Below are 14,269 nucleotides of genomic sequence, written 5' to 3' on the forward strand. Positions count from 1 at the left end.
TGTCAGATTTGTGGTTTCAACTTTCCATATTTTCTTTACAGAAAGAGGCCCCTATCATTTTTGCTGGTGGAGCACTGAAACCTGGTGCTGACAAGGAAATCCCCAATAAACAGAAGAAGTGGGCCATGCCTGGATCTGCCCAGGCCAATGCTGTTTATATTCCTGATAGGTAGGTAGAATTCCAGGAAATAAAAATTTAGGCAAGTTTTAAGAATGCACTATAATTGAACATTCTTGAAATATTATTGAAATATCAATTTCATATACAGTGTGACTTGTCTAAACTGGAACCTGCACAAACCAGAAACTTGTCCATACTGATTAAATTGTGTTGTCCCAGCATATTTAGTAAGAAATTATAGTAACTAAAACGTGAATAATCCGAAACCTGTTTACTCTGGAAACCAGACTTCTTTTGGTAATTTTACTCTACTTTTCTCTGCAAAATTAACTTTAGGCCAACTGGCATTGATGTTTTCACAATATGGAACAATTAAAACAAGTACTATCCATTGAAGCCTTTGATTCAAAGCTACTATCCAGTCATGAGACACCTACGGGAGTTTTACCTGTACTGAAGACAGTGACAGTTTTTCACTTGTACATGTTTTGTGATTACTTTTAATGTAATCATATACCCTGCCTCTAGTTCGTTCGCAAGGTCAATGGAATTATATTTCTGTCGCAGTAAACTGATGTAGATCATTCTTATAGCTAACCTTGCCATATTTAGAGCGTAAGATTTTCTGCCGTCTGTCGTTCAGAACTTCGTCATTGCAGCTGACCATGAAAAGGTTATATTCCCTACAAACCGGACACCCGTATAAACCATACAAATAAAACTGCAGTTCATGTTAACATCCGCTTTGGACACGTTATACTGTACTTCAGATATGCGCTAGACCAGGAAGCTAAACTTTCTTTTCATTACCAACAATAGCATTATATTTGAGATTATGATCCATTATGGATATTTCGATTGCCTAAGTCAAGAATACTCGGGCCAGTTGCTATCACCTAGAAATTGGGGAAAAAAATCATCATATCAACAGTCTATTGTTCAGAACTTCTGCTCACTGTACTATGAGTGATTTCGAGTCCTATACATATGGGATCATTGTTGTTATTTGATCATGATATCTATAGATTTCTTTCCTCTGTCCTTTTTTTACCAAACAAAATTTAATTACAGGAATAGAGACATGTCTCTAGATTTGGATTTTGTAACATATTTGTTTAAATACAAAGCATAACATTCATTTTATTTGTGTTTACAATTTCATAATTGTGTGTTACAGCTACATTTCAAGTGACAGTATTGAAGATGAGGACGGAGAACTTCGTGCCAAAGAGGATCGGGATCACAGGATGATTTCTGAGTCTGAGAAACTCCGCGTTCCATGGAACACAGAAAGGAGATGCTACATGGAAAACTCAGCTGTCAAGAGGTAGAACTTTAGAACTTAAATGGAAAGAATTTCACAGAAACTGTTTACATGTTAATTCATGTACAGAATATTTGTTATTTTCAATTCTTTTCTTTAACAGAAAGAGGATAAATAGATTTTTACAAATTAAAAATGGGTGCGCAAGGCAAGGCAATTAAATCCCAAGCATACAATAGTATAAAAATAAATTTTGATGTAGAACCTAATTTATGTCTTTTGGTATCTATCAAGATAGGTTTGTTCTAGATCTGATTTGAATATGATTTATTGCAGCGTAGAAAATATTAAAATGGAAGGCCCCTAATAGTAAAAGGCACAACTCAGGTGTGCACTAGCTTGATATATACACAGAAAGTTTCATGAATCTAATTTGATATGTTTTGAAGTCAATAGCTATGAAAAGTATCTTGGATCCACACATCACAATTTAATATCCCCCATTGTGTTTCAGGGGAGATAATAAAACAAATAAATGAATCAAATAAACAAATGAATCTTTTAATTGAATGAACAAAAAAGATTGTTTTTCCATGCTTTTTTGATAAGCAATAAATGTCTGTTACAGTTTCCAAGACAAGATAGCCAAGTGCCGTTACTGGCCAGTAGAGGTCATGAGACTTCCACCTCCAGCTGCTAACAAGGGCAAAAAGGTAGGCAAGAAACAGTATTATACTGTCTTAGCTAGTAATGGATGGATCAATGAAGATAAATTGTGTATTCTATTTATTTTTAGTGCAATTTTCATAGCTCAGGCTTCAATTGAGTTGACACCAGACAATTGTGCAAGCCAACAGTTTTACAATCTGAATATTCAAATTTAAAAAATTAATTATTTATCATAATAAGTATCTCATTGAAAGAAAGAAGTCACCCCAAAAAACCCTGGGGCACGGCATTAAGACAAGATGAACTCCTATAGACCAAACTTAATGAAATCATGTAACCAATGATTGATAACATAAGTAAGAGAGGGTTTTTTGACGGCTAATATTTTCATAACATTAGCATATATAGGAGATTTCAAATTTGACGTCAATTTCACAGCATGCTGCCAGTGTAAGTATATCTAGAAATGTAGGATTGGCTTTGTTAGATCTGGTCCAGCCTCCGTACCTAAAACAGAAAACATTAATCATACACAGATGCTAATGCTGATCAATATAGTAAAACAAATGATCTGCCCATTGCTGCACTGTAGTATTCCTGACTGCACAACCTTAATTTGCCTTTGCCGAGGATATCAGTCCTAAACTACATTTGCCGATGAAATTTAAGAATCATTAATGACTATTAACAGAGTTCATAGTAATTTTTAACCATAGAAGCACATAGATAATTCCCCGCACCGTCTGCAAAAATCTGATAGATGATGTGTCATAATTTTCAAATATTTCACTTAGTTAGATATTTTGAGAGCACAGTTCTATTGAAGATTAACCCAGTTAGACACAGGGACTATGCATATACAGTGTATTCTCACCCTTCAGTTTCCTTGATACTACATTCATAAATAATAGTAGTAATATTGTAACTTATTATATTAATGAAATCAAGTCCCTGTGAGTACTCTTGCTATTGCTCAGTCAGAGAGACAAGTTATATCGGGATATTATTTGATATTTTGAGAAAATTACACCATTTTCTTTAGGGCTGAAGTTACTTTCATGGTGTACCTTTGGACAGGAGCAGACAACTCTGCAGTTTATATATCAAAACAAGATTTGGCTTTGTTAGTTATCCTATCCTACTGAGTGTTTATTTTTATTTAAAAAATGAACTACAGGGAACTCAGTTATGTACCTTATTACTTTAGAACCTAGCATGTAAGTGTATACATTGTAAACATTTTAAAAAATTTACATTTCTTCACAATTTATTCATTGCATGTTTAGAAAGCAATATTGGTAATTTACATAAGATATTCATGTAGACATTAATTCATATAAACTGTATTGTATATTAATCTTAGAAGGCATGCATGATCATATAAGCTTGTACATAATGTCTATTTATTGGTAAATAACCAACAATCTGACAATGGTGTCTAACCCAAATTTATGGGGACTACTTCCGTACTGCGATTAGCAAATTTGTCTCCTGCTATGTTTCCACATATTACCGATCTTATTAAAGCATTTGGCAGTGGGACTTTGTACTAAGTGGATTCTCCTTGTAAAGTTGGTCACTGTGACCTATTTTATGATAATAATAAATTGACCTATATCAAAGAAAAAGCTTTTCATGCTCTAAATTTACATTCCATGGAAATCTGTATTTCATTAAATTGTCCTATTGCTATAAGAACCTTTTGCATATGTACATGTGTAACATTTATTTTTCAGAAAGTCTATTAACCAGTTTTATTTTCACTTCTGTACTGTGAAAACCTAATATATATCCAATTTGGTTTTTTTTCTCCTATGAAAAGTAATTATTTCTTGGCACCAGATTCTTATTTAGCTATAACTTGTATGTTTCAATTGTTTACCTGTGATCATGATTTGTACCTGTCTGTCCTTTGTTTTGTTTATTGGCTCAACCACAGCGCCAGGGAAATCCTGGTGCTACAGGGAAATCAAAGGTTGGTAGGCAAAATCACAGGGGGCTTGTGTACATGTGTAGCTGAGTGTGCACACTAGATATATATGTGCTCTTTGTTTGCATCAGTGACAAAATAAACACATAAATATATCAACAAATAAAATAATTTTTAAAATGAAATAAATAGAATGAAATGGAAAAGATTACCAGGTTAATGAATACATTGTAAATCAAATAAAATAACAAATTTGAAAATAAAATTCTACAGTTTTAAGAAATAAAATGAAAAATGGAAGTGATGTCTTGTGATACGGAAAATGATGTCTTTTGATACCTTTGTGGAATAGCAAACTGAATGTCACATATGTTACAATATACAGAATATTACATATATTTCATTACCATGCTAAAAGTAAGATTTTAATAGTTCCTCAGAAACAACACCATGACTTTTAAGTCTAAATGATATAACATTAGCAGAAATATTTCATATAAAAATGATGTAAAGAAGAAAATAAAGAGTTAAACTTGTTAAACCATATTACTTCATCACCTTCTGATTAATTGTTAAAAAAATACCTAGAAAGTAAATTGGGAGCTTAGATGTTTATTAATTGAACTGAATTTTTAGTGTTGAAATGATATTACAATCGAAATGTTAAAATGAAAATCAATTCAACCTACCAGTAATTTCAACAGCATGTTCTCAAGCCTATAGTGTTATGTGTGTGAAGTTGTGCATGATTTTCATTTTTTCTTTATTTTTTCATTTTATTTTTTACTAGTTTATTTTAAAAACTATGTGTGTCCTCTCATCTATAGTCTTTATCATTTTATTTTGTATTATAAGTTTGAGAATGATCACCAAACTTTCACCTCTTGTTAGATCACCTTAGCATGTTTGCTTAACTGCATCTGTCACAAGTTTTCAAACCACAGCACAATCTGAGATAAGTGAAGTTGTATTCTTTATTCTTTTGTCTCTGTTTTTGATTATTTTATTTTTTTCTTGATTTAGGTGTTTTTTTTCCATTCTCAAATTAAGTACTAGTATTTTTTTTTTTTTTTTTTTTTTTTGAACAAAATTTTAAACTCCCATCTCAGTATCCAAGTATCTAACCCTCCCCAAATGGTATTACCTAATTAATTAGTATTTTTTTCTGAAACTTATTCCTTTTAAATAGAAATTTATAATATTCCTGACCCAAGAATTCTAATATCTTCCGGTCCCTTTCCTACTAACAAAACATGTTTCTCTAATATGTTCAGTTTTTCATATCGCAGAGTTATCTGCCCTGGGAAGCAACAATATGTTGTCATATTGATTTTGTTTTGTTTTGTTAAAGCTTAATAAAGTAATTTCTTACAAATATATTTAAAAACAGGCAATATTTGTGTACTGAAGGGCAGATAACTCTGTGATGAGAAATTAAGTATGACATGTATAACTATGGTTAATGCCAAGTAAACTTAACCTTGATGTGTTTATAGGAGGAGGAAGGCTCCATAAGCTACCATGGCGTTGCCTACATTAACCTAGCACCTCTGCTGTACCCTGGAGGTAAATTTATCATAATGTCTTAAAGTATAGAATTCCTTCTGAGAGGGATTCGAGATCTGTTAAATACAGTACTTTTTTCTTTTAACCTTGTTTTAGTAGAGCTATAGAACTTTTTATTTCGGTTTCGTTTTCACAAAATCTGCTGTAACAGCTGGTTAGAGAACATTACTGAGGAGGAAATAAACATAAAGGTTGTGTCCTATTTCTAATATATGATAAACCTTTATTAGTTGTTGCCTTGTGACAATCTGTGCTGCATTGCTAGATGCTGTGGATTTCTTATAAGAGAAACAGACTAGTCTGTGTTGGTGTGGTTATGTACTCCTACTTCATGATGTTGAGTTAGGTACCCACTAGTAACTACAACTGTACACTCAAATTCAAACAGACAAATAAAACAAACAAAACGTTATCCTGTCTTTGTTTGTTTTCTAGTGAAAAGAATCCGTGGAGCTTATAAGGTGCACGCCTATACTGACCATGCTCTTCATGAGAAGGTAAGTGATTGGTCAATCAATTACAGATTTATGGTAGAAAGAAACTGATTGGTCATTAAGTTATAGTTACTTTATATAAATACATTGTGTAAGACAGAAATGGATTATACTATACTAATCTCACCAATTGAATATATGTAACTGGAAAACATTATTTAGTTACCAGGTATTTCATTCTCTTTTTGATGCAGATGAAAATTACATTAAATTCAGGTAATATTCTTATCCTCATTTCACAGACAAAAAGCAAGCTTTGATATGTTTTTGATAAATAGTTAAACATGAAGGATTAAATTTACATCTGCCATAAATACATGTATTACAAAGTCTTTTTTATAAATATTACATAAAATCATAAAAAAAATGATATGAAAATATGCAGACCAAGAGAAAAACTGGTTATGGTGAGGAAGCCGGAAGGATTGCCTTTAACATTCTCAACCGTAACAGTGCCTCACCATTTCCAAAGAAAGCGGGAAAGGAGAAGGATGAGAAAAAGGAGAAAGAAGTCAAGAAAGGGGTATGTATCTCTTCTTTCATACAACTTCATTTACATGTATTTTTCAGTAGATGTGGTAATTATTTTCATATGTTAGAATTTCTTAATTATCTCAAACAAGGAACATTTCAGACACATGTATTCCAAATTTATTTTAGGCTTTTATGAGGTTAAATTGACTGTACAATCATTATTTATTTGTTTGAAAATTTAGGATTTTCCAAAAAATACTATTTTTCTCGGAGGTGTAATGTAATATTAAGATTGAGTTAGGGTATGATTTAGACTTTTATTATTAGGTAGTTTTGTCAAGACTTGAAGAATTTCCAGAAAATCAAGTACATGGCAATACCATATTATGTTTTTACAGTGAATTATATTTTTTAACATCAGAAATTTTTATCCTGAACCCTAACTTTTAATATTTCTATAAAGATTTAGAATAACATTGTAAGAGAAATTGTATGTATTTTTTAAGAATAAATCAAATTTAGTTACAAAGTAATTTATGCACGCTTTTCCAAATCTAGGTAAAATGTTCTATACACATCCATGCTGGGACTTTAGCACTGCTTTACAGATGGCTTACAATTGGCTATTCATCATCAAAGCTTAATAGATAGATAAACAGATGACTATTTTGTAGAGAGATAATCAGTCATAGTTAAACATTACGCATAATACATGCCTGACACGCACATTTTTTTTTCTAGCCTTTAAATCCCGTTTTCAGCATCAGAAAGATGACATTTATAAAACCTATTGAAATAATCACATATATGTTACGCAAATTGTGTACTATGTCCCAAGCTTACAAAGACATTTTACCAGTTAATAATAACCATCTTGTTTGCTTTACTATAAGATGATACTTGGTGGTATGGTTACATAACTTTCATCAAGTAGCGGTGATTGTGCTCATTCTTCAGGGTATGTAATACCAATTCTATAAGTATTCAGAACTACTATTTCTAATTCATCGGTATGCATGTGCATTCATGGTTCGGTTTCTACATGTACAAGTATAAACATCCTATATTATATGGGGAATCATGTAAAGGTGTGTATGGTTCAGTTTCTATACATGTACAGTACTATATGATATTGAGAAATATGATAAAGGTATGTGTGGTGTTTCAGCGATCCAGTAGTGTAGCCCATCATGAGGTTGGTACCGGTAGGCGTGACTTAGAGATATATGTGACAGTCACCTGACTGTCATGTGACACTGGTGTGACAGCTTAGTTGTCATAGACTATGAAGCGTTTTCAAGTGTTCAACAACTGGCATGATAGATAACCAGTAGAAAAACTACTTCATTTCCTAAATTTATGTTTTGTGTTTATAAATTATGTTGTATTTTAAGTTTATCATTTTGTTTCGCTTTGAATAATTTTAAAACTGGAAAAACTGGTCATTTTTCCCTTCGCTACAATTCTTTATTGTACTGCTTGTTTCAGTAAATTGCTGCAATTTAATGAAACATTTTCTTTCCACACATCTTTGATATGTTTTGAAGGCAAGAATCAGTTTTGTTGTGTTCACTGTTGTGTCCTTTTGGTTTTTGATCTTTTCTTTGTTTTCTTTTATTAATTGATGTCTTATTCTGCCCTAGACAGCTATATAACTGGTTTTGATTTTGTTTCCTTCCTTCATAGATTGATATAATCCAGTTTAAATTGACTGGTAGGTGTTGATTGTCTTGATGTATAATAGATGTCAGTTTTGTATTGGAATTTGTTGATGATAAGTATATAATCAGCATGCATATTTCATGAGATTTGACATTTGAATTTTGTTTTCAGGGGTTGTTTTTTTACACTGAATGAATGAAATTTGACATGAAAATTTTAATAAATATTTTGTATGTTTTTATTTTGAATACTGCTTTTTGGATGTTTGGTATTTCTTTAAAATCATGTTTTTTCACATGACTCTTACTCCAACCCCTAATCATGACTGAACCCTTCCTTGGAATTTTTTTTTAACAAAAACGTGATGACTTTTAAATATGCCCTTGTTAACTTATAATTTGTATACTCAAAAGTTGAAAATAACTCTTGAACATTGTATCATTAATCAACCTGCACAGGACATGACTACACTAGCAGTACGACATCGTCACTTTTGAAAGGGCACCATTGTCCTATGCTAGCAGCATATTGCTACAACTTTGAACAATCTTCCTCTGATTTCTCACAGTTCCTTTCCATTGTTTCCACAAGTTAGCCTTATACTTCTAGTTAACGTTAGCAGTATATGTGTAATTTTCCAGCGTTCCATGAGCATTGCATCACAGCATCACGGAGGTCATACACTCAACCCCCCAGAGGTCGGTCTTTAACCTTTAACCCCACATTAGTTTGACCTGGTGTTCACCTTTCTCTTGTTTTAGACTGCTTCGTTAACGCTCGGTATATACAGTGTGCTACTTTGGAGTGGATATATAATTACTACCAATATCTGACAAACAATGGGGCTTACTGGTTCTCCTCTGCGGTTTTTTGATGTGTATGAAAAGAAAATGAGAAAATTCTGCTAGATATTTTGTGAGCAATTATTTTTTTTATAAAAGCTTTTTATCAATATACAAATTTTGTTTATGATGGTATTTTGTATCTTCATTGTTCTTTTCAGAAAGCAAAAAAAAAAAAAAAGAAAAAAATTCCAAAATAACAGGTTTACATTTTCAAAATAATTGTTATTCTTTATTACCACAAAAATATATTGCCCACAAAATGTAACTTGATTACAGTAACTGATTACTTTATTTGAATAATTTTTTCTAGAAATTCAGTTAAGTGTTCACAAATAGCTCACCCTTTTTCATCGTGCTTAGTAATTTCACAAATTATTTTGCTACAAAGGATTTAAATGAAAACTATCAAAAATATTTTGATGGTAATGCACAAAAAGTATATATAAGTAGCATCACACTATATTTATATTGCATATATAAATGTATATACCATAGACACACAAGTAATGTATATAGAGAGTTTTTTATAATTAATATTAATCACAATAATTTTGGTATTATTATTAACATTGTCTAGGGCAGTAACTTGTTTGAAGAGTAATTAACATTTTGGAATAAATAGCTGACACATCACAATGAAATGATGGAGTAATGTGTTAAAAAAACAATACCACAGATGTATAGTTCAGATCATTTATGATAAAATTGGTTCTTTTTTCATTCTCTCTTTAGATTAAAACATGGTCATCATTTCATTGTGAATTTTAAATGACAGACCATTATTGTAGGTATACATTAAGTTTGCTTACTCATCTCAGAATATAGTAAAGCTGTTTCCAATATCACAGAAAGTTGTCCTTTTCAGAGAAAGATTTAGTCAGGCCTAGTTAAACAAGCAGTAGTTCTTTTTAAAGTTAGTGTATTGCCAAATTTTGGTGGTTTTTGGTGATGGTATTTTTTGCAACCTGAAAAATAAGTGAGTCAAGTTATTTTTGACAGGAGTATACAGTATTTTTGACAGGAGCATACAGTATGCAGAGTTATAGGCCCTTGCTTGATTAGTATTGGTTATGGATGCATGAATGCGGAATTAGCAATAGAGTACAGAAAAGTAAAATAGCCTACCTGTAAAATAAAAGCTCAGGTATTCTGAGTTGGTGCATAAGATGTATGTTACAATCAATTAAAATGTGCTTTTATAATTTGTTAAATATTATGAAAGTACTTTATACACTGAAATAAATTTGAAGTTTGTGATTTTCAGAAATTGACAGTAATATATTATGTATTGATCATGGAAAAATTCAATCCTCATAATTCCACATCAATACAAATCCTTGTTAAATTGAACACTTACTTTGTGCCAAATTTTAGGTACGGGGATGACTTCTCTTTGAAAATGCAATTAATTAAATGTTGAAGTAGAGTTTTGACTGACTTATTATGGTTTGAGATTAAAGCTTGTAACACTGGTGTACATGTATTGGTAAGAGTTGATTTAGTTTTGACAAAACATTGTGACAATTTTCCAGCAGGACTCCCCTTACACTTTCACGGCTCCAGCGCCGAAGGTAAAATGAGTATCATAGATACATTATAGGCCCAACAACCAGTAACAGGTCACCAGAATGCTTCTACACGTTTGAATCCAGCTCCAAACATATTTTTTTTCTTTTTGGCTATGGAAGGCTACCTCCTCTAGCTATTATTTACTGTTGCTTAAAATGAGAACATTGTGCTTCATACATACAATATTTCCCTAGATAATAATGATGGAATTGCTTTTGCTTCCAAGAGCAGATAACTGCTATTCACAATGGAAAATTAAAGGGAGTTTTAAAAATAAATTAGTGCCTTTGATTTGAAAACTTTTTCAACTTTTCTCAATACAAAGGGGTCATTTTGGAAAGGCTGTGATAATATAAGTGTAATCAAGGATTTAATTTATACATGTTTTACAGAATAATAAAAATCCAAACAACCCATTAAAAGTCAGAGTATCCTGGTGACTTGTATCAAGTTGCATGGTTGATAGCCATTCTCCAGTTATACCCAAATTATCTCTGGAATATTAGTCTATATCATGCATGGAGAGCCTTTAAATTGAGATTGAAAATGACGTTTTAGAGAAGAGTTTTCTCCATTATCATGCAGGCTAGATATCTATAGAATCCTGATGAATGCACTCATTATAAAGACAATATACATGCACATCTATCTCCCCTGTACTTTCAATTCAGATATATTGCAGAAATTCACTTGATTTTCTGTGCTTTGAAAACAATGAATAGAAAAGGAAAAGACTGAAAAGAAGCCTGAGAAAAAAAAGGAAAAGATATGAAAAAAATGTCACAACCTTCTTTAAAAATAAAACTTGAATTTGAAGAATTATGATATCTTTAAATGTGACCCATTGAAATATTCATATAAATGTAGCACTTTATTGTACAGTTGTGATACTAGGGAAGCTTTTATTTCATGAGTCATGTTCTGTATATTTACTTGGTATTGTTGACCTACTGGTTTTATAGATATGGTCTATGATACAGACCCTAAAGCGTCTAACATATATACTGGGTTTGTCTTGTCTACAGGACCACAGTGTAAGTTCTAAGTCTGACATGGGATCTCATATGGTAACTAGACATCCGTTGGTACCAACTTCACAAACATTCCTGGACAAAATCCATGTTATTTAAATACTCTTCATATGAAATCATTGACTTCAGATAAAGAAAACGATCAAGTTTTATTAAAGGTTTCTCAATTGGAGGACTTTACCAATATGCTTTCCAATCCATATACCTTACAGCTATTTTCTAAAGTATAGGGAAGGCAATATATAAAACATTTTTCATATAATCAGATTAACCCTTTTACAAATATTCGTTGTCTGAAAGCTTTTCATATGAAAGAACTTGATGATTTGTTTTGGAAGTTTCCAATGTTTGAAGGAAGGTTTGTGAAACAACTGTGCCAATTTGAATTCCTGTAAATTTTAGTTGGTTTTCCACTTCTTGTAGAATCATAGTGTGGTCTGTCCCCACTTCGACCTGCCGTGACTATACACAGAGTTCTGTCTTTTCATATGGTAGAGTTATCTGCCCTTGTTAGAGGGTATTATTTATCATTTTGTTATTAGTTTGTTTAATGAACACAGTCAAATCAATCAGTGTAAAGTTTTTAATGAACACAGACAAATCAATCAGTGTAAAGTTTTAAATGAACACAGACAAATCAATCAGTGTAAAGTTTTTAATGAACACAGTCAAAACAATCAGTGTAAAGTTTTAAATGAACACAGACAAATCAATCAGTGTAAAGTTTTTAATGAACACAGTCAAATCAATCAGTGTAAAGTTTTTAATGAACACAGTCAAATCAATCAGTGTAAAGTTTTAAATGAACACAGACAAATCAATCAGTGTAAAGTTTTTAATGAACACAGTCAAAACAATCAGTGTAAAGTTTTAAATGAACACAGACAAATCAATCAGTGTAAAGTTTTTAATGAACACAGTCAAAACAATCAGTGTAAAGTTTTTAATGAACACAGTCAAATCAATCAGTGTAAAGTTTTTAATGAACACAGTCAAATCAATCAGTGTCAAGTTTTTAATGAACACAGTCAAATCAATCAGTGTAAAGTTTTTAATGAACACAGTCAAATCAATCAGTGTAAAGTTTTTAATGCAAACTAATGATGTAATAGTTACCGATAAATATGTTCTGACAAGGGCAGATAACTCTACAATGTGGAAAGACAAAATAGACTTCAAAAGTGTAGATCTGAATTTACCAGGCAACACAAACACTTGCTTTAGGTTTGCACTTGATAGTTATATATACATGTATTTAGATACATGTGTGTTTAGTTAAATAAATATGATTTAGAAATCACATTATAGAAAACTATAGATATGGAATGCATGTCAATTAATCATAATTGTCCATGTAGATATAATCCAGTTGTATCAGATTATATTTTGATAATTTCATTATTATATGCTATTGTTTGTAGGGAATTTTACGATGCATATTCTTACCATTATGATATGCAATTTTTTTCTCTCATTTTTTACTTCTATTTTTACAATTGTTTCTGAGGTACTAACTAATTAAAAAAAAAAAAAAGCCTTGGTATCTGAAATCAGCATAGAAGACCTGCTATTGATTTAGAAAGAATAAATCTCTGCGTGTTTTGTTGTGAGGTAGATATAGACAATGCATTTATTCATATGATTTTCTTCTAAGTTGGTTTACAGTGGAATTATAAAAAAAAAAAAAAAAAAAAAAAAAAAAGATGAAGAAGAAGAAGAACACAAAAGAATTTTTTTAAACTGTTTTAACATAATACCTTATAAATAAGATTAGTTGATTGTCCCTCTCTTTGCTAATAAATATTAGCCTGATATAGACATAGCTATGTGTACTTTGAAGTGTTGAAATAGTGTGGCATGGTTTTGGGCCATTGTGATTACAATGAATGGTAGTACACAGTAGTTTTGTTTGTAAATAAGTGACAACCATACATCATCATTCACTACTTTTGGCAAGTCAGGTTAAAGCATTTTAAAACAACTGAAAAGATGAACAGATTATCTCAGCATTTATGCCAAATATTATCATCTGGAAATGTATTAATTGGTTTATAAATGAACAGGTCTAGTATAGATGCAGTTTCTAGAAGGTGGATCAAAGCTTTGTTTTTAATCAAACAAATTTTGTCAAAATTTGAATTTTAAAAATTTGAATGTTTACCATTGTATCAGCTCATATCTCTGGAATAGTACTATACCATTTTTTTCACATTTTCACCTTTCATTTTGATGATATTAAATTACTTGTTACATATGATTTTAGTCTTGCCTTGAAAAGTTTTACCTCTCAATCTTATCAAAAATAAGAATCACTATGTACATGTATGTATAGACTGAGAATTACGATTTTACAAGTTTTAATCTATTTTTTATTTTAATTTGAATGTTTAAATTATTATAATGCTATTCATATACACATCAGCTTTGTTTTAAGAAATACATTTATTAAACACCGATCATATTGAGTGTACAAGTATATACTGCACACATATATACCAGTACAATATTTGCAGTTGAATATTTACATATACCAGTGCACTTGTATATACTTGGTACATGCCCTGTACTGATATTACTAAAATTAACATGTACATGTAATTGATTGTAAATGTTATAAAAGGTTATCACCAGATGTTCATGTGAA

General features: G+C 31.1%; 1 protein-coding gene across 6 annotated transcripts in view; it reads left to right on the forward strand.

Moving 5' to 3' along the window:
- The window catches only part of LOC138318528 (cilia- and flagella-associated protein 70-like), a 29,679-nt gene that overhangs the window by 2,674 nt on the left and 12,736 nt on the right, over positions 1-14,269 (forward strand). For 2 of the 6 annotated variants that reach the window (XM_069260968.1, XM_069260971.1), the window contains exons 7-15: positions 42-169; positions 1,299-1,448; positions 2,014-2,098; positions 2,493-2,504; positions 5,481-5,550; positions 5,986-6,047; positions 6,430-6,567; positions 7,687-7,713; positions 11,620-11,661. In XM_069260968.1, coding sequence (XP_069117069.1) covers positions 42-169; positions 1,299-1,448; positions 2,014-2,098; positions 2,493-2,504; positions 5,481-5,550; positions 5,986-6,047; positions 6,430-6,567; positions 7,687-7,713; positions 11,620-11,661 — 714 coding nt within the window. Of the gene's footprint in view, positions 1-41; positions 170-1,298; positions 1,449-2,013; positions 2,099-2,492; positions 2,505-5,480; positions 5,551-5,985; positions 6,048-6,429; positions 6,568-7,686; positions 7,714-8,821; positions 8,879-11,619; positions 11,662-14,269 lie in introns of all 6 variants that reach the window. The other 4 variants (XM_069260972.1, XM_069260970.1, XM_069260969.1 and 1 more) reach the window with 4 other exon arrangements.

This window comes from Argopecten irradians, chromosome 3, assembly GCF_041381155.1.
Source record: "Argopecten irradians isolate NY chromosome 3, Ai_NY, whole genome shotgun sequence".
Classification (NCBI taxonomy): Eukaryota; Metazoa; Mollusca; class Bivalvia; order Pectinida; family Pectinidae; genus Argopecten; species Argopecten irradians.